The following is an 18,632-nucleotide window of genomic DNA, read 5'->3' on the forward strand; positions in this document are numbered from 1 at the left end:
ATGGTGAAATCCACAAAACCCTGATGAAATAGTTCAAAGAAGATATGATATAAATAAATGGAGAGGTATACAGTGTCCATGGATTGGAAGATTCAGTGGTAAGATGTCAATTCTCTCTAAACTATCGATTTAATGCAACTCAAATTTAAAAACCACAGGATTTTTTATAGAACTAAATGAGTTTATTCTAAAATTTATAGAGAAAGGCAAAAGAAGTATACTAACCAAAACAATTTTGAAAAAGAAGATCAAAGTCGAAGGATTAACATTACTTATTATAAGCCTATTATTTATAAAGCTCAAGTGAGACAATATGGTATTGGTGAAAAGACACAGAGCCCAAAAATAGCAATACAATGGAGATAAAATAGTCTTTATAACAATGGTGCTGGAATAATTGGGTACCCATGATCCCCCCCCAAATTAACCTCAGTCCATATAGCACACATTAGCTCATACTGAGTCATAGGCCTAAATACCAAACCTGGAACCATAAACTTCTAGAAGTAAATGTAGAACACCTTTGTGAACTTGATTTAGCTATGATGCCAAAAGTGCAATCCATAAAGTAAAAAAACTGATAAATTAGACTTCACCCAAATTAAAAACTCTGATCTTCAAGAGATATTCTTAAGAGATGAAAAACACAAGCCACAGAGTAGGAAAAACATATTGTAGGTCATACATCTGATAAGGGACGTGTATCCAAAATATACAACAAACTTGCAAAATATTTACATAGATAATTCAAATGGCATTTAAGCACAAAAATGTTCAATGGCATTAGTTATTAGGGAAATGCAAATTAAAATTATTAAATGGTTCCATACATATATTAGGATGGTTAAAATTACACACACACACACACACACACACCCCACACCCTTACACATACTAAGTGCTGGCATGGATTCAGATAACCTGTTGGTGAGAACGCAGAATGATACAACTATTTTGGAAAATAGTTTGACAATTTCTTATAAAGTTAAACTTACACTTACCATATAACCCAGTGATCCTACTATTTGGTATTAGCTAAATGCAACGAAAGTTTATGTTCACAAGGGAACCTGTCTGAGAATTCTTATAACAACCTTACTCAAAATAGCTAAAAACTGGGAAAATCCAAATGCCCTTCAATAAAATTAACTCTGGTATAGCCCATACAATGGAATACTTTCCAGGAAGAAAATCAAAGAAATTACAACACAGATGAATCTCAAATGAATTATGGTAAGTGAAAGAAGCCAAATTCAAGAGGCTATGTATTCCATGATTCCATGTATATGACTCCAGGATAGGCAAAGCAACAGGAACAGAAAACAGATGTGTGGTGGCTGGGGCTTGGACAATGGGGAGACGTTGACTCCAGGTGGGGTAATTTTATGGGGTGATGGAGCAGTTCAGTATCTTGACCGTAGTGATTATACAACTGTACACATTTGTGTAAACTTACAGAACTAGATGCTTTATAAAAAGGGTACATTTTACTGAATGCAAATTATACCTTATAAATGAAAAATAGAAGAAATCATGAAGTATAAATAAAAGAGAAACTCTTTTTACTTTCAACAGTTCTATGCTGTTCTAACTTCAAACTACCTTTAGCACTTTCTAGCTATCACTGCGTCTCCCTGCAGCTCCTTGGGTCTTAGTTAAATCGTGTGAAAATGGACATAATAGGAGCACCAGAATGGCACGGTTGGTTAAGGAACTGACTTGATTTCAGCACAAGTCATGATCGCAGGGTCATGGGATTGAGCCCTGCATCAGGCTCTGAGCTCAGTACGGAGTCTGCTTGGAACTCTCTCCTCTTCTCCCTTGGCCCCTCACTCCCCTGCCCTTGCCAACAAATAAATAAATCTTGAAAAAAAATGGACATGATAATGATACCTACCACACAGTGAGGGATAGATGAGTTAGTATAGGTAAAGTATTTAGAGTAGTGATGAACCTGCTAGTTCTACTACTACTATGATAACTATTTTGCTACCTTTGTGGTTGATGTATCCTCAACTATCCTTCCCAAGATGTCATCCTTACATAATACTCCAATTCATTGCAGGACAGTAGATAAGACATGATTAAGGAAAGAAAAAAAATGAGTGAGGGGGAAAGGAGACCATTCCCCCTGAATATTTCTCCCCCTGATTTCTAGCATATGACTAATTAGGCCATCCTCTCCTATTACATCATGAGCTCAAAAATATTTTTTACTCAGTCTAGGGAGTTATACCAAGAGACACAGAGCTCATGTAGTGTGTTTCTATAAAATGCTTAAGTTCTCAGTTCACCTTTGTTCCTGTCTGGGTGACTCTAGAATCACTGCATTTCTAAAATTAAAGTTTGTAAATGGAAGGAGCAAAAATAACAAGTGATCTTCACTTTTTTCAGTCCTCAATCTAATGTCAATATTATGCCAAGGAGCTAGAACATTCCATCCTAATATTGATGATAGTTAACTTAGATTTTTTTTAAAGGAGTACAATTTTCAGGATGAATTCCTTGCCAAAAAAATCACCAAGTTTCCAGTAGATTAACTTGTAAAAAATTGAGATAAATAAAGATAGATCTAATTCATGTCAGAATTTACAGCACTGGGGTTTCTCTTGCAGACTTTTGTCCTTGACACTTCCTTATGTGAAAACTTTCCTATCATTTCTTCCTTACTCTAAGCCCCCCACATTTACACCAAAGGACACACAATCCCCTATGCCGTTTAATTACTCCTGTATCTAGAGAGGTTGGCCTATATGATTCTCACTGGCCTGGTCCCTCATCACCATTTGATTGCTATATGAGTGGGTACTGGATCAACATCAGGCCAATTAAAGATACTCTCCTGGGAATTTGGAATTGGGTTGGCTCCTAGGAAGTACACATTTAAGAAAATTGACTGGCAGTGAGGCAGCTTTAGAAAGCTAGTCTGTAGAGAGAGAAAAATAAATGTAGATATCCAAAAAACATAGAAATGAGAAATAGGGTGAAAGTCTTGATGGTTGTCCATTTATTAGTCATAATTCCTTCCTATAAACTGGATGCATTTTTATCTTTGGGCTCCATGACAAAAACAAATTTCTTCTTTCTTCTTCAATGAAGCCAAGTTGGTTTCCACTCTTTGTACCTACCATATTACAATAATATGCCCTCCACCATTTTTAAATTATGAAAATGTATTTCATGCCTCAACATCTACTAGCTCAGTCCACTAATTCAATACTTTTAACTCCTGAAATTTTACTTTCCTCCTTTTTCCATAAGGGTATTTACTGTCGTATATAAAGCTATGCTATCACATAACGCTTAATAGGAGATTCCATAATAAATATTATGTTACATATTACAGACTATTTTAAGGTAACCTATTGGTACATGAATTTCTCCATACCACAACTTTTGAGTTCTAGAAAATGAGTTTACTTAAATAAAGAACAATATAAATGTTATGTATGTTAAACCAATCTATTTGTAATAGAATTGCCAGATAAAATATAGAAACCCTAATTAAATTTGAATTTTAGATGAACTATAATAATTTTTAGTAAGTAGGTCCCAAATACTACATGAGACATTTTCCTGGAATAGCAAACAATTTTTGAATATACATGTTTCTGTTTACTTGCTAAATTTGGCAATGCAAACCCTTGAATAAAAAAATTAATTCAGATCATTCTTACCTGTATTTTTTGTAATGTTTTCTCTGGGAATATTGATCAACCAGTAAACTCGATCACTGAACTTGAATAAAGAAGACATCAGAATACAGAGTTTGACAATGTTAAAGGCAACACTTTTGTTATATTTTACCCTATCTTTAAAAATGGAAATTAAATAAAAATATCAAATGCATATACCCTTTACATAGTAATTTCACTGTTAGGCATTTATCCTATATTATACTCACATATGTGGGAAATAAAATATGTTCAAGAATATTTTTCATTATTACTTGTAATAGTAGAAGATTAGAAATAACTATAATGTTAATCAATTATGTAAAATACTATGAAGTGGAATATCATGCAACCATGCTGAGGTAGCACAAAATTGAGGCATTACTGGCTTGATGTGTCAGGGAACAGAGCTTGGTATTGACTGAGAATTGGGGAATTTAAGGGGAAAAAACAATGAGCAAGGAAACTGAGCTAAGAGTTAAATATAAATTTTCCCCAACCCCGGGGCAACACAAGTGCAGAGACCAATGAAGGCCATGTTAAAAAATAAACCATGGAAGCTTTAAAAAACTGAGCAGAGGTAACAGCTGCTGAAACCATAGATAACACAGTTTACTGTTTGTGTCAAGGCAAGAAAGAGCCTTTTATACTACAACCAACAACCACCCCCCTCTCCACTAGCAAACTCTCATAAAAACATAACAGAATCCAGAGTTGCTATAGGTTTTTATCTTATGTGTCCAGTTTCAACCAAAAGAAAAAGAAACATGTAACTGATTAAAAAAAATAGATGATAAATGGACCCAGAGTGAGTCCAGAGAGTAGATGAAGACTTCAAAGCAGCTATTACAAATAATGTATGTAGGGCAGCCGGGGTGGCTCAGTGGTTTAGCGCTGCCTTCAGCCCAGGGTGTGATCCTGGAGCCCCGGGATTGAGCCCCATGTCGGGCTCCCTACATGGAGCCTGCTTCTCCCTCTGCCTGTGTCTCTGTGTCTCTGCCTCTCTCTCTCTCTCTCTGTATCTCTCATGAATAAATAAATAAAACCTTAAAAAAAAAACAAATAATGTATGTAGGCTTAAAGAAAGTGTCTTAGTGAAAGGATGGGTAGGGAATCCCAGCACATAGATGAAAAATACAACAATAAAGCCAGATGAAAATAATGAGGCAAAAAATATAGTAACTGAAATAAAGTATTTATTAGATGAACAGATTGGAGATGGTAAAATAAAGAATCAGTGATTTTAGAGATACAGCAGTTGAAATTACCCTGTCTGAAAAAAGGGGGAAAATAATTAAAGAAAAATGACCAGAGCCTTAGATATCTATGAGAAAATACTGTATATTCTAAACTGTGCATAATTAGAGCCCCAGTAGGAAAAGAGACAGTAGGAAAAGAGAAAAAGGAGCAGAACACTTTTTTAGAGAAATAGTAGCTGAAGACTTTACAAATCTGGTAAACTTATAACCCAAGAAGCTCAGAGAAACACAATCAGGGTAAATACAAAAATAAAATCTTAAAAGCATCCAGAGAGGGATGCCTGGGTGGCTCAGTGGTTGAGCATCTGCCTTTGGCTCAGGTCGTGATCCTGGGGTCCTGGGATCGAGTCCCACATCAAGCTCCCCACAGGGAGCCTGTTTCTCCCTCTGCCTCTGTTTCTGCCTCTCTCTGTGTGTCTCTCATGAGTAAATAAATAAATAAAATATTTTTAAAAATCATACAGAGAAAAAGGACACATTACATGTAGGGGACAATAATACAATTAATAGTTGACTTCTCACTCAGAAACAATAGTGTCAGTTGACATATTAAAAATGTAGAATAACATTTAAAATATCAAAAGGAAATGGAAGTCAACCAGAGATTCTGTATCTGACAAAACTATCATTCAAAAATCAAGGTGACCACTAAAAACCTTTAGAATTCACAAATGACTTCAGCAAGGTTGCAAGATACAAGATTAATATATAAAAATTAACTGTATTTCTATACACTTGTAAAGGATCATCTGAAGATGAGATTAAGTAAGCAATCCCTCTACAATAGAATCAAAAAGAATAAAATATTAGGAATGAAATTAACAAAAGCAGTATAAAACGTATACTCTGAAGACTAGAAAACATTGTTGAAAGAGTAAGGAAAATCTAAATAAATAGGAAAACATCCTATATTCATGGATTGGGGTGATAATATTATTATTAAAATGGCAATACCACCCAAATTGATCCATACATTCAACACAATCTCTACCAGTAGGCTCCTTTATAAATATTGACAAGCTTATCTTAAAATTCATATGGAAGCTAGTGAATTCATACAGAGACTAGCAAAAACAACCTTGAAAAAGAATAACAAAGTTGAAGAACTCATGGCTTTCTACTTCAAAACTTACTACAAAACAACAGTATCAAGACAACATGGTAGTTAGTAGCATAAGGATAGATGTATAGATCAATTCAATGGAATTGAGAATCCAGAAATAAACTCTCACCTTTATGGTCAGTTGGGTTTTCAACAAAGATGCCAAAACAATTCAGTAGGGAAGAATAATAGTATTTTCGACAAATGGATATCCACATACAAAAGTATTAATATGGACCCCAGCCTCACACCACACATAAAAATGAACTCAAAATGGATCAAAGACCTAAATTTAAAAGTTAAATTTAAATTTAAAACTATGAACCTCTTAGGAGAAAACAGAGAGATAAATCTCTGTGACCTTGGACTAGCCAATGATTTCCTATATATGACACCAAAGAAAAAGGAACAAAATGGGTAACTAGGCTTCCTCAAAACAACTTTTGTGCATCAAAGGAGACTATCTAAAAAGTAAAAATACAATCCAGAAAATGGGAGAAAATACTTGCCAATAATGTGGCTGGTAGGGGAACTTGTATTGAGAATATATAAAGATGATAATAAGACAACCCAATTAAGAATGAATAAAGAATCTAATAGATATCCCCACATAGAAGATATTCAAATGGACAATAAACATATGAAAAGATGCTGAACATCATTTAATCATCAGGGAACGCAAATCAAAACCAAATGAGATAGCACTTCGCATCTACCGGAATGGCTTTATCAACAAAGACCAACAGTGACAAGTGTGGTTGAGGAGGTGGAGAAATTTGAACCCTAATACAGTGCTGGTGGTAATATAAAAGAGTGCAAAAGTAGTAGTCAGACTATTACCCTCTGACCTAGCAATTCCATTTCCCAGGTAGACACCCAAGAGAAATAAAAAACAAACAAACAAATTTCCACACAAAGATTCATACACAGATGTTTATGGCAGCATGATTCATTACAGCCAAAAAGTGGAAATAACCTAAATGTCCAGCAACTGATGAATGGATTTAAAAAATGTGATATTGATACACTGCAATATTATTTGATAATAAAAAGAAATGGGCCATCTGACACATGCTACCATGTGGATGGAACTTGGAGAAATTACAGTAACTGAAGGGAAGCCAGTCGTAAAGAGCTAAGTGTTGTACAATTTCATTTACATACATGTTGTAAGATTTCATTTACAGGAGATGTTCAGAATAAGCAAATCCACAGGGACAGAGGAAGCTTAGTGGTTGTCTACACCTGGAGAGCAGAGGGTGGACTGGGAAGGGACTATTAATGTGGACCGTGAGCTGTCTTTTCACAGTCACGAAAATGTTCTAAAATTAGATAGTAGTGATGTTTGTGCACTCTGTGAATATACTAAACACTATTTAATTGTGCATTTTAAATAGGTGAACTGTATGGTTTGCAAATTATCTTAACATGTATATATTTTCTTATTACCTGCAAAAGAAAGGGCAAAATAAAGACAGTTTCAAGAATTCATTTCCAGAGAATTAATTGCCCACAGACCTGGACTATAAGAAATGATAAAAGTTCTTTGGGCGAAAGAAATATGACACCAGATGGCAATTCGCATCTTCAGAAAACAATGAACATCAATGGAAATCATTAATATGTAGGTAAATAGTAAAAAACCATACATATCTTTTTTAAATGTCTTAGGAACTTGTGCTCACTTTGGCAGCACATATACTAATTTCTTAAAAACTATTTAAAGCAAAAAGCATAATACTGTATTGTTAGGTTTAAACATGTATACATGTGATATCACGGACTATCTATTTTTTTAAAAAACACATCCTGTATAAGATTATGCTTCTTATTAATAATATCAAAGAAGAAAATAAAATCTTATTACCAAAGTTAAATTAAAGTGGAAGATGCCAGTATATGTACTATTCATAATTCCCAAGCTGGGAGCAAGTCCTCCTGATGTGAACACACCTAGATATTCCTTCGAAGTAAGCTCACTTTCAGATCGGAAAAAACACTCGACTTTCTTGAGGAAAGAGGGGAGGGAAAAAAAAGTAATGACAACTTGATGGAGAGAAGCATATCTTACATAAATCTAAAAGCGAGGGGAAATCTATAAAAAGTAGATGCAGATATAGACTGCTATCTTTAGTAATCCTCATCTCTAACTAGGGAAAAAAAATCTCTTTGGAAAAGTAAACTTCTAGAACCCTGTAATCTATTATGCTAGTGTCATAATAGGTTTCAATTCATCCATATAATAATCTTTGCTGTCAAAATAGGCATAAAGTTATTACATTAAATAAATATAGAATCAAAGCCACACACAGAAATTCCTCTTTTACTAAAATCATTGTTTTGTATTTAAAATTTATTTTGTGTGTGTGTGTGTGTTTAAAAGAAGCAAATATATAAGGTAAAACTCATTTTAGTGCATTTTTATGGGAGATTTCCCAGTTTTAAGAAGTTGCATGAGGACATAGCAATTATAAATGGTAAATTTTACTGAAAACCAACACAAGTTGGATGCTGACAGCTTCATCTCATTTGGTTATCCTAATAGTTAAGACCACTTTGGGCAAATTACCCCAAGTTTCAGTTTCCTTGTCTATGAAATGGGGAAACAGATTCATTTCAAAAACATTTTCTGAGCTCTAACCACAAATCAGGCAGTGTTGTGAGGGTGGGGGAGCAGAATTGCACAAAACAGACAAAAATCCCTGCTCTCAAGGAACTTACATTCTGAAGGAGATTGGAGGGAAGATAAACCCAAACCCCCTTTCCCTTGTCTTGTCACTGGTTTAAAATGTATTGTATTTTAAAAATATATAAAATAAATAAAATAAAATAAAATTTATTGCCCTTTGTGAAGTTAGCCTAGGCATCCCAATTCTCCTTCTGTGTTGCTCACCACTCAGTTCTCCTGTGGTTACATGCACTGCATGTGTAAATAAAAATCTGTTGTTTAATTTTTCCTTCTGTCAATGTTTTTTGTCTGCTCATTTCACAGGCTCCTGGTACTGAATCTAAGAGGGTGGGTTTAGTCGTCCTCAACTAATCTTAAGTATTTATCCTACAGAAGTTCAAATGTCATACTGAACATAAAACAGTTTGAAAAATGCCTGACACACATAACCATTTTATAAATGCTAGGTATTATTTCTACTATTACTTCTAGAACTATTGTATCACAACTATCCAAAAAGTAGGTTATAATTAGTCTCTTTTGAGAAGAAATGGGTAGGAAATATCAGAAAGGGAGACAGAACATGGAAGACTCCTAACTCTGGGAAACGAACTAGGGGTGGTGGAAGGGGAGGAGGGTAGGGGTGGAGGTGACTGGGTGGCGGGCACTGAGGGGGGCACTTGACAGGATGAGCACTGGGTGTTATTCTGTATGTTGGCAAATTGAACACCAATAAAAAATAAATTTATTATTAAAAAAATAATTAGTCCTTTTCTTAAGAGGACGAGACTAGGGGTGAAAGAGGTTAGGTAACCTGCACCGGGCACACAGACCAGGTATGTCTGCGCATATAGCTCCAAGGTTTGACCCCAGCTTAGAAGGTCTCTCTTCCTCTAAAGCCCATTCTCTTTCCATAATTCGTAATCACAGAGGAAAGGCATTCCTGACTCAAAGGGCAAGCACTTCACAACAGTTGTGAATTTTAAAAAGTGAATATATGTTTGGCATATCAAGAAGGAACCAGGAACTAAGTCAAAGAAGACTTTGGGGAAAAGGCATCTGTCCTTGTGGGGTGTTTACTTTGTTTTTATTATATTTATCATAGATTTTCAAACAATCTATACATTTTTCCTTAACTTACATTCTTTTTAGCATTTGCTGGATGGCCATCCTAATAGTACATTTTATTTTGTTTTGGGGTGTGTGTGTGTGTGTGTGTGTGTGTGTGTTTAAATGCCATTATGTGAATTTAAGAAATCAAATTATCCCTTACCCCAAATGACAACTGCAATGAGGTACTTGTTATAAAAGGGAAAGGTTCTTTCTCTAGGTCATGTGACGTAAATTTCTCTAACAGGCTACATCTGTCAAACTTCAAAAGGACAAATAAGATCCATAAAAAATAAAGATCATTACAACCAACCTTTTAAAAAGAGAAGAGGAAGGTATCTTTAAAAAAAAAAATTTGCAAAAACCACCCAGGCGGTTTCAATGGCTAAATGCAATGTCTCACCTGCTCCAAGTGGAATGGAATAGAAATGATTATTACATAGGATTTTACATAGTTGGAGGTATTTGAAAAGAGTACAGTGCTACTGGTTTTACATATGGACTTAAAAAGACTGTGTATGTGTTGTCACATACTATCAGGGGACCTTACCAAGTCATCTGAGGAAAGATACAGCTTGATTATTTCAGTCTTTTGGGGGAACCCTTGGCTATGACAAGCAAAGTGTTTCTCCATATCACCTAAATAATACAAAAATACATATATTTTAGGTCGCTGATAGAAGAATTTTCATTAAAAGAATCATGTTTTTTTAAATGATGAAATAATTTTAAAACAGTAAGAATTATAATCATATTTTTAAAATTCAGAAGTGGCCAGAAACCAGTTCTTGACCATTTTAAATTTTTAAACATTTTCAACAGGGAAGCCTGGGTGGCTCAGCAGTTTAGTGCCACCTTCAACCCAGGGCCTGATCCTGGAGTCCCGGGATCAAGTCCCACATCGGGCTCCCTGCATGAAGCCTGCTTCTCCTTCTGCCTGTGTCTCTGCCTCTCTCTCTCTCTCTCTCTCTCTCCCTGTGTATATCATGAATAAATAAAATATTTTAAAAAACCATTTTCAACAAATTTCATTATCTAGAAGCAAAGTCAATAAGAACCTTTTTTACTTGAAGCATACTTCAGAATACATGGTTCTAAAAGATACATATAAAACATTCCATCCGAGAAAGAGAGAATACACATTTCCCTCAAGTGCACACAGAAGAATCCCCTAGTTAGGCCACATAAAAAGAGACATAACAAATATCAAAAATTTAAGAAGACTGAAATTGTACCGAGTATATTTTCCAAACACAATGGTACAAAAATAAAGATCAACAATAAAATAAAGCTGGAATAATCTGCCTCATAAATATTAAATGGCTCTTGACTCTTAAAGTCCTTGGTGAGCACAGAAAAGGGAGAGGAGTTGGAGATTGAAGAGAGAATTTGTATTTTAATAAAGAGCTATTGATAGATAGAAGATCCCTTCTCCTTATCTTGATCTGAAGTCAATCTCTTGCAGGCAGCAGAGTTGGATCATGGTTTTTAATCCATTCTATCCATCTCCATCTCAATGAATTTAGGCTAAAGCCCAAATTCCAGTCTGGCATTCAAATAATTCTAAGATGTGAACCAGTTTCCTACCTTTCCAAAATATCTTATTCTTCTATCCCTTCATTCTAGCCAAATTGAAGTATTTACTGTTCCGCTCACATTATGTGATTACCTACCTCCATGACTTTAACTACCACTTACCTTGATGTTGTCTTTGTAAAATACTCTTTCCCTTGCATGCATAGACACAGATTACTCATTTTGGGGACTTAGGTTAATTGCTGTCTTTTGTACAAAGCTTTCCCTGACCACTCCCTTCAGGTGGAAGTAAACTCTCCCTTCTCTGAAATCTCATTAATTGACCTGTGACTCTCCAATCTTAGATTTTGCCCATGCATGTGTTATATATTCTCCAGTAGAACCTAGGAACTGGTACTGGGTGATCCCAGAACTCAAGCATTTTTCAACACACCTGTGAATAGAAGACAGCTTGACTCCATCTCTCCATTAGTCAACATTTTTTTTTTATTAAGCATCTACTGTGTTCTAGCAGATCCAGTCCAAAATGCTAGAGAATCTAAACAACCCACACAAGTAGAGGTAAATTGTCTTGTCTTATCCCTTTTACAAAGCATTTCCACCATTGAAGTCCTACTGAGTAATTTCATCCATGTATTACTTTCAAAAAATTATCTTTAGTCTCAATCTGTTAGCCTTATATTTCAGTTTATAATTCATACCACATGTAACCATGTAGGAAAAGTTAAAAAAAAAAAGCTATTTAAATAGTTTTCCAAATACAAAATGCTCCTTAAACTTTAAATATTCTATGATTCAGAAGTAAAGAAACACTATAGCAAAGGTCTCTATGGATACAACTTAACAATAGATTCACAGTGATGTTATTAGAAACTTCTGGATAAGAGTATAAATACATAATACCTGGGAAAAATTGGAAGGTGAGGTTAAAAAAAAAGTGCCCTCCAAAAAGTATTTTAATTGTTAGTGAGGAAGGGAAAAAAGGAGAACTATAAGAAAATAGAGATTAAGGGAGTCTGAAACTTACCTTTATTATATATTATTCCTGATGAAAAATAAAATATGTCCAAAAGTAAAATGATCATATATAGAAGTAGCAACCCCATCTATAGAAAGAAACAAGAATATTTCTATTCAATCACTCTTAACATGTTTTTTCATTCCCTTTTCTATAAACAACTACATAGGAAAGAAGTCATCTATTCCACTAAGTTAAAAATATTTCCCTTTCAGGAACAAAGCAAACAATGTAACAGTTGACAGAGCTCTACATTTACTTCCTAGCTGGTATTAAAGATACTTGTAAATATTTTTATCATAAACTAGGGCACTATACCTCCGGTTTTTCTTCCATGTAGATTAACTGTCAGAAGGTGTGATCAACTCTGTAGCTGTGCAAACGCAGCCTGACTTGATAAAGACTCGGAGGTTAGTAGAGTGTATGCACCTTGATCTGATATTTTGACTGCATTGCTTTTGAGAGAGAGAATCCACATGGGTCCTGGGCATTCCTGCATGTCCTCCCTATGTGCCAAACATGCAAAGCCCTGGACACTTTTACCCAGGCCTTCTTTCGGAGTTGTGTTTGTGGGAAGAAACCTTAAGAGATGAGGTAACATTCCCCCTTGGATAAGAGTAGACCTGTTTCCATGGTGGACACCCCAAGCTCAGCATTCTTCTCTAATGCACACCCCTGTGTGTGTAAGCAAGCCTCTTTGATGGGCTGAAATGTGCCCTCCTAAAAATTCATCCGTTGAAGCCCTGTCACCCAGTACCTCAAAACGTTAGTTGCATTTGGAGACAGGATGTTTACAAAAGTGATTAAGTTAATGTGAAATCATTAGGGTGGGCCGTGATCGAATGTGACCGGTGTCCTGATAAGAAGAGGAAATTTGGGTACAGACATGCGCCAAGGGGAGACAGTATGAAGACACAGGGAGCAGATGACAAAGGAACAGAGGCCTGGAACGGATCCTTCCTTCTTGGCCCTCAGGAGGAACCATCCTGCTATAACACCTTGAACTCAGATTCAAGTGTCCAGAAGTGTGTCAATAAACTTCTATTGTCTAAGGCACCCAGCCTGTGGTATTTTGGTGCCGTAACCCTCATCAGCTAATGCAGCTTCCATGATGGATATCTACTTGATGGCACCGGGGATTGGTGGGAGCAGGTGCTGATGCTCTGGCTCCTGCTTTTTTTATATATATAAATTTATTTTTTATTAGTGTTCAATTTGCCAACATATAGAATGCTCATCCCCATGCTCATCCCATCAAGTGCCCCCCTCAGTGCTCGTCACCTTGTCACCCCCACCCCCCGCCCTCCTCCCCTTCCACCACCCCTAGTTCGTTACCCAGAGTTAGGAGTCTTTATGTTCTGTCTCCCTTTCTGATATTTCCCACACATTTCTTCTCCCTTCCCTTCTATTCCCTTTCACTATTATTTATATTCCCCAAATGAATGAGAACATACACTGTTTGTCCTTCTCCGATTGACTTACTTCTCTCAGCATAATACCCTCCAGTTCCATCCACGTTGAAGCAAATGGTGGGTATTTGTCGTTTCTAATGGCTGAGGAATATTCCATTGTATACATAAACCACATCTTCTTTATCCATTCATCTTTCGTTGGACACCGAGGCTCCTTCCACAGTTTGGCTATTGTGGACATTGCTGCTATAAACATTGGGGTGCAGGTGTCCCGGCGTTTCATTGCATCTGTATATTTAGGGTAAATCCCCAACAGTGCAATTGCCGGGTCATAGGGCAGGTCTATTTTTAACTCCTTGAGGAACCTCCACACAGTTTTCCAGAGTGGCTGCACCAGTTCACATTCCCACCAACAGTACAAGAGGGTTCCCTTTTCTCCGCATCCTCTCCAACATTTGTGGTTTCCTGCCTTGTTAATTTTCCCCATTCTCACTGGTGTGAGGTGGTATCTCATTGTGGTTTTGATGTGTATTTCCCTGATGGCAAGTGATGCAGAGCATTTACTCATGTGCTTGTTGGCCCTGTCTATGTCTTCTTCTGTGAGATTTCTGTTCTTTTGCCCATTTCATGAGTGGATTGTTTGTTTCTTTGGTGTTGAGTTTAATATGTTCTTTATAGATCTTGGAAACTAGCCCTTTATCTGATACGTCATTTGCAAATATCTTCTCCCATTCTGTAGGTTGTCTTTGAGTTTTGTTGACTGTATCCTTTGCTGTGCAAAAGCTTCTTATCTTGATGAAGTCCCAATAGTTCATTTTTGCTTTTGTTTCTCTTGCCTTCGTGGATGTATCTTGCAAGAAGTTACTGTGGCCAAGTTCAAAAAGGGTGTTGCCTGTGTTCTCCCCTAGGATTTTGATGGTATCTTGTCTCACATTTAGATCTTTCATTCATTTTGAGTTTATCTTTGTGTATGGTGAAAGGGAGTGGTCTAGATTCATTCTTCTGCATGTGGATGTCCAATTTTCCCAGCACCATTTATTGAAGAGACTGTCTTTCTTCCAGTGGATAGTCTTTCCTCCTTTGTCGAATATTACTTGGCCATAAAGTTGAGGGTCCACTTCTGGACTTTCTACTCTGTTCCATTGATCTATGTGTCTGTTTTTAGGCCAGTGCCACGCTGTCTTGATGACCACAGCTTTGTAGTACAAACTGAAATCTGGCATTGTGATGCCCCCAGCTATGGTTTTCTTTTTTAAAATTCCCCTGGCTATTCGGGGTCTTTTCTGATTCCACACAAATCTTAAAATTATTTTTTCTAACTCTGAAGATTCCACACAAATCTTAAAATTATTTGTTCTAACTCTTAAAATTATTTGTTCTAAGTTTCTTCAAGAAAACAGTTTCTTACTATTACTTGGCCACAGTAACTTCTTGCAAGATACATCCACGAAGGCAAAAGAAACAAAATATCCATGGTATTTTGATAAAGATTGCTTTAAACGTGTAAATTGCCCTGGGTAACATTGACATTTTCACAATATTCTGCCAATCCATGAGCATGGAATATTTTTCCATCTCTTTGTGTCTTCCTCAGTTTCTTTCAGAAGTGTTCTGTAGTTTTTAGGGTATAGATCCTTTACCTCTTTGGTTATGTTTATTCCTAGGTATCTTATGCTTTTGGGTGCAATTGTAAATGGGATTGACTCCTTAATTTCTTTTTATTCAGTCTCATTGTTAGTGTATAGAAATGTCACTGACTTCTGGGCATTGATTTTGTATCCTGCCACACTGCCAAAATAGAAAACCTGAACAGGCCAATAACCAGGGAGGAAATTGAGGCAGTCATCAAAAACCTCCCAAGACACAAAAGTCCAGGGCCAGATGGTCCCTGGGGAATTCTACCAAACATTTAAAGAAGAAACCATACCTACTCTACTAAAGCTGTTCGGAAAGATAGATAGAGATGGAGTACTTCCAAACTCGTTCTATGAGGCCAGCATCACCTTAACTTCAAAACCAGACAAAGACCCCACCAAAAAGGAAAATTATAGACCAGTATCCCTGATGAACATGGATGCAAAAATTCTCAACAAGATACTAGTCAATAGGATACAAGAGTACATTAAGAAGATTATTTACCATGACCAAGTAGGATTTATCCCCAGGATGCAAGGCGGCTTCAACACTTGTAAAACAATCAATGTGATTCATCATATCAGCAAGAGAAAAAACAAGAACCATAGGATCCTCTCATTAGATGCAGAGAAAGCATTTGACAAAATACAGCATCCATTCCTGATCAAAACTCTTCAGAGTGTAGGGATAGAGGGAACATAACTCAACATCTTAAAATCCATCTACGAAAAGCCCACAGCAAATATTCTCAATGGGGAAGAACTGGGAGCCTTTCCCCTAAGATCAGGAACAAGACAGGGATGTCCACTCTCACCACTGCTATTCAACATAGTACTGGAAGTCCTATCCTTAGCAATCAGACAACAAAAAAAAATAAAAGGCATTCAAATTGGCAAAGAAGTCAAACTCTCCCTCTTCACCGATGACATGATACTCTACATAGGAAACCCAAAAGCCTCCACCCCAAGATTGCTAGAACTCATACAGCAATCTGGCTCCTGCTTTTGCTGTGAGTGATTAAGCCTTTGTCTCTGACCTAGAGGTGTCGTGCCTTTTGCCAGTATCCAAGGAGCAGTAACAGAGAGACTTGCCTGATGTGGGTAAAGCATAATCGAGATCCTGGGTGGTTCCTGACAACTGCTGGGTAACTTAAACTGTTGTTTTTCCTCCCTCAAAATTCATTTGCTTGATTCAATACATTTAACCAACAATATATAAAGTTCAAACATTCTTTGGATTTTTAAGTTCATCATCTTTATCACATGATCAGGGAGGAATTTTGTGTTTGTGTGTGTGTGTGTGTGTGTGTGTGTGTTTTCCTAAGTGCTCTTTTTGGTCACTGGGAAAACAATTTGCTTTCACAAGGTAAGACAAAACAAAAGAATACATCATGGGCAGCCCCAGGGGCTCAGTGGTTTAGTGCCACCTTCAGTCCAGGGCGTGATCCCGGAAATCCGGGATTGAGTCCCATGTCGGGCTCCCTGCATGGAGCCTGCTTCTCCCTCTGCCTGTGTCTCTGCCTCTCTCTTTCTCTGTGTCTCTATGAATAAATAAAAATAAAATCTTTTAAAAAAAGACTACATCAAAACTCTATCTGCATGGGGCTATGCTCAATTATATTTCTGGTGTGAGAGTGAATTTAACATTAAATGGAGAAGTCATCACAGTCGAAATTTGGAAATAGTGCCTTTGCCAGGAAAATCTTATATTATTTCACTAAACACTCACATTAAATGACATAACACTACTATAAGAACCCATTAGTTTTTCTCATTCTTAAGAAATGGGCTGACACGTATCATGCTCCAGGGCTCCAGGATGGATGAGCTGTTTCAATTCAGTTCTCTGGAATAAATATAAAAAGATCTCTAATTTCATGTGAGTGGCTTTGGTTATATCTATCTTTGATCAAAGAACTAAAAACTTACTTTAAAAGGCTTTTAAGGGCTTTCATTAAGGAAAGATAACCTGAGAGAGCATAAATGAAGGGAGAGACAGCTAAGGAATAACCTTTGGGTTCTCGGTGGCTTTGCTAGGACCTTGTTCTAGTAATTCAGCCTGTATTCATTCTTTGTTCATGTCTATGTGGGATGTACTTAAGCTGCAAATAGGAGACCCGAAGTTCCATGTCTAAAATCTACTGCTAGCTGGTAACAGTCGGGCTGAGAACCAAGTTCTCCTGATGCCACAAAATGAAAATTTAAAAACACAGAGGGATGAAGTACATGATTAGATTCGACCTCTCACTAAAACTGCTAAATGTGTCCATCATCATTCTATTCCAGACCTTAGTCTCCTTTTCCCTGTCTTCAGTATGACAAGTTTTCTCAGTTTCATACTACCTTCTTTCAACAACCATCTCACTGTTAGGGAAAAAGACTTTAGCCTAAAATCGGCTCTGCCCGTTGGGCTGTTGGCTTTTTGGAAAGCTAATTTACTTCCTCGATTCAGTAAAATAGGGATCACAGCTACTTCACGACCCTGTGGTGAGAACTGAATGAGTAATACACTTTAAACTTTTAGCAGCTGCTTTACATAGACTAAGCAATTGATAAACTCTAGCTCTGAATCCATGTCCTTTTTTTAAAAGATTTTATTTATTTATTTATTCATGAGAGACACAGAGAGAGAGGCAGAGACATAGTCAGAGGGAGGAGCAGGCTCCCTGTGAGGACCCCGGGATCACGCTCTGAGCCACCCAGGGGCCCCTGAATCCATGTCTTGATGTACTGAAGCAACTTCTTTATCCTCACTGCACTCCTCACTCACTCTGTTAGTAATAAAATTACCTCCAGTTACCAATCTCATTGAATTATTATGAGTTTTATATAATGGCCAGATAGAAATCATATATCTCAATATTTTCTGTTCTCTTTCACCAAAACATATTGAGAATTGCCCCAAAGAAGGAATCTACCTTTCCCACCATCTGTTTCATTTTTAACCACTCTGTTATAGAATAGTGATTACATTATCAATATGAAGTAGGACCTTATTTTAATATTTCTTACTGTGACAACTTCCTCATAGGATGGCAGACTAGTTGCACTTTTCTTTTTTGTAATTTCCTAAGGATTTTTTTTTTCCATCCAGGCTAAGAAAGACCCAGGTCTGAGTTTTCAATTTACTGGTTTAGTAGCCCACTGACTTTGGTAACAGCCAATCAGCTGCTACCAAGCACGGAAAATCTAAACGCAGGCAGTTGGAATTTCCAATTA

At 36.7% G+C, this 18,632-nt stretch overlaps 1 protein-coding gene across 4 annotated transcripts in view; it reads right to left on the bottom strand.

Moving 5' to 3' along the window:
• Positions 1 to 18,566, bottom strand: part of CATSPERB (catsper channel auxiliary subunit beta) — a 142,651-nt gene extending 124,085 nt beyond the window's left edge. For 3 of the 4 annotated variants that reach the window (XR_013385799.1, XM_077908506.1, XM_077908504.1), the window contains exons 1-5: positions 18,426 to 18,566; positions 12,377 to 12,455; positions 10,364 to 10,452; positions 7,903 to 8,043; positions 3,678 to 3,738 (exon numbers count right to left, since the gene is read on the bottom strand). Coding sequence is in view for 3 of the 4 variants with exons in the window: in XM_077908506.1 (XP_077764632.1) it covers positions 3,678 to 3,738; positions 7,903 to 8,043; positions 10,364 to 10,452; positions 12,377 to 12,455 (370 nt within the window). In the remaining variant the exon portion in view is untranslated. Of the gene's footprint in view, positions 1 to 3,677; positions 3,739 to 7,902; positions 8,044 to 10,363; positions 10,453 to 12,376; positions 12,456 to 18,405 lie in introns of all 4 variants that reach the window. The other variant, XM_077908505.1, reaches the window with a different exon arrangement.
• Positions 18,567 to 18,632: the final 66 nt, after the last annotated feature.

Source organism: Canis aureus, chromosome 9 (assembly GCF_053574225.1).
Source record: "Canis aureus isolate CA01 chromosome 9, VMU_Caureus_v.1.0, whole genome shotgun sequence".
Classification (NCBI taxonomy): domain Eukaryota; kingdom Metazoa; phylum Chordata; class Mammalia; order Carnivora; family Canidae; genus Canis; species Canis aureus.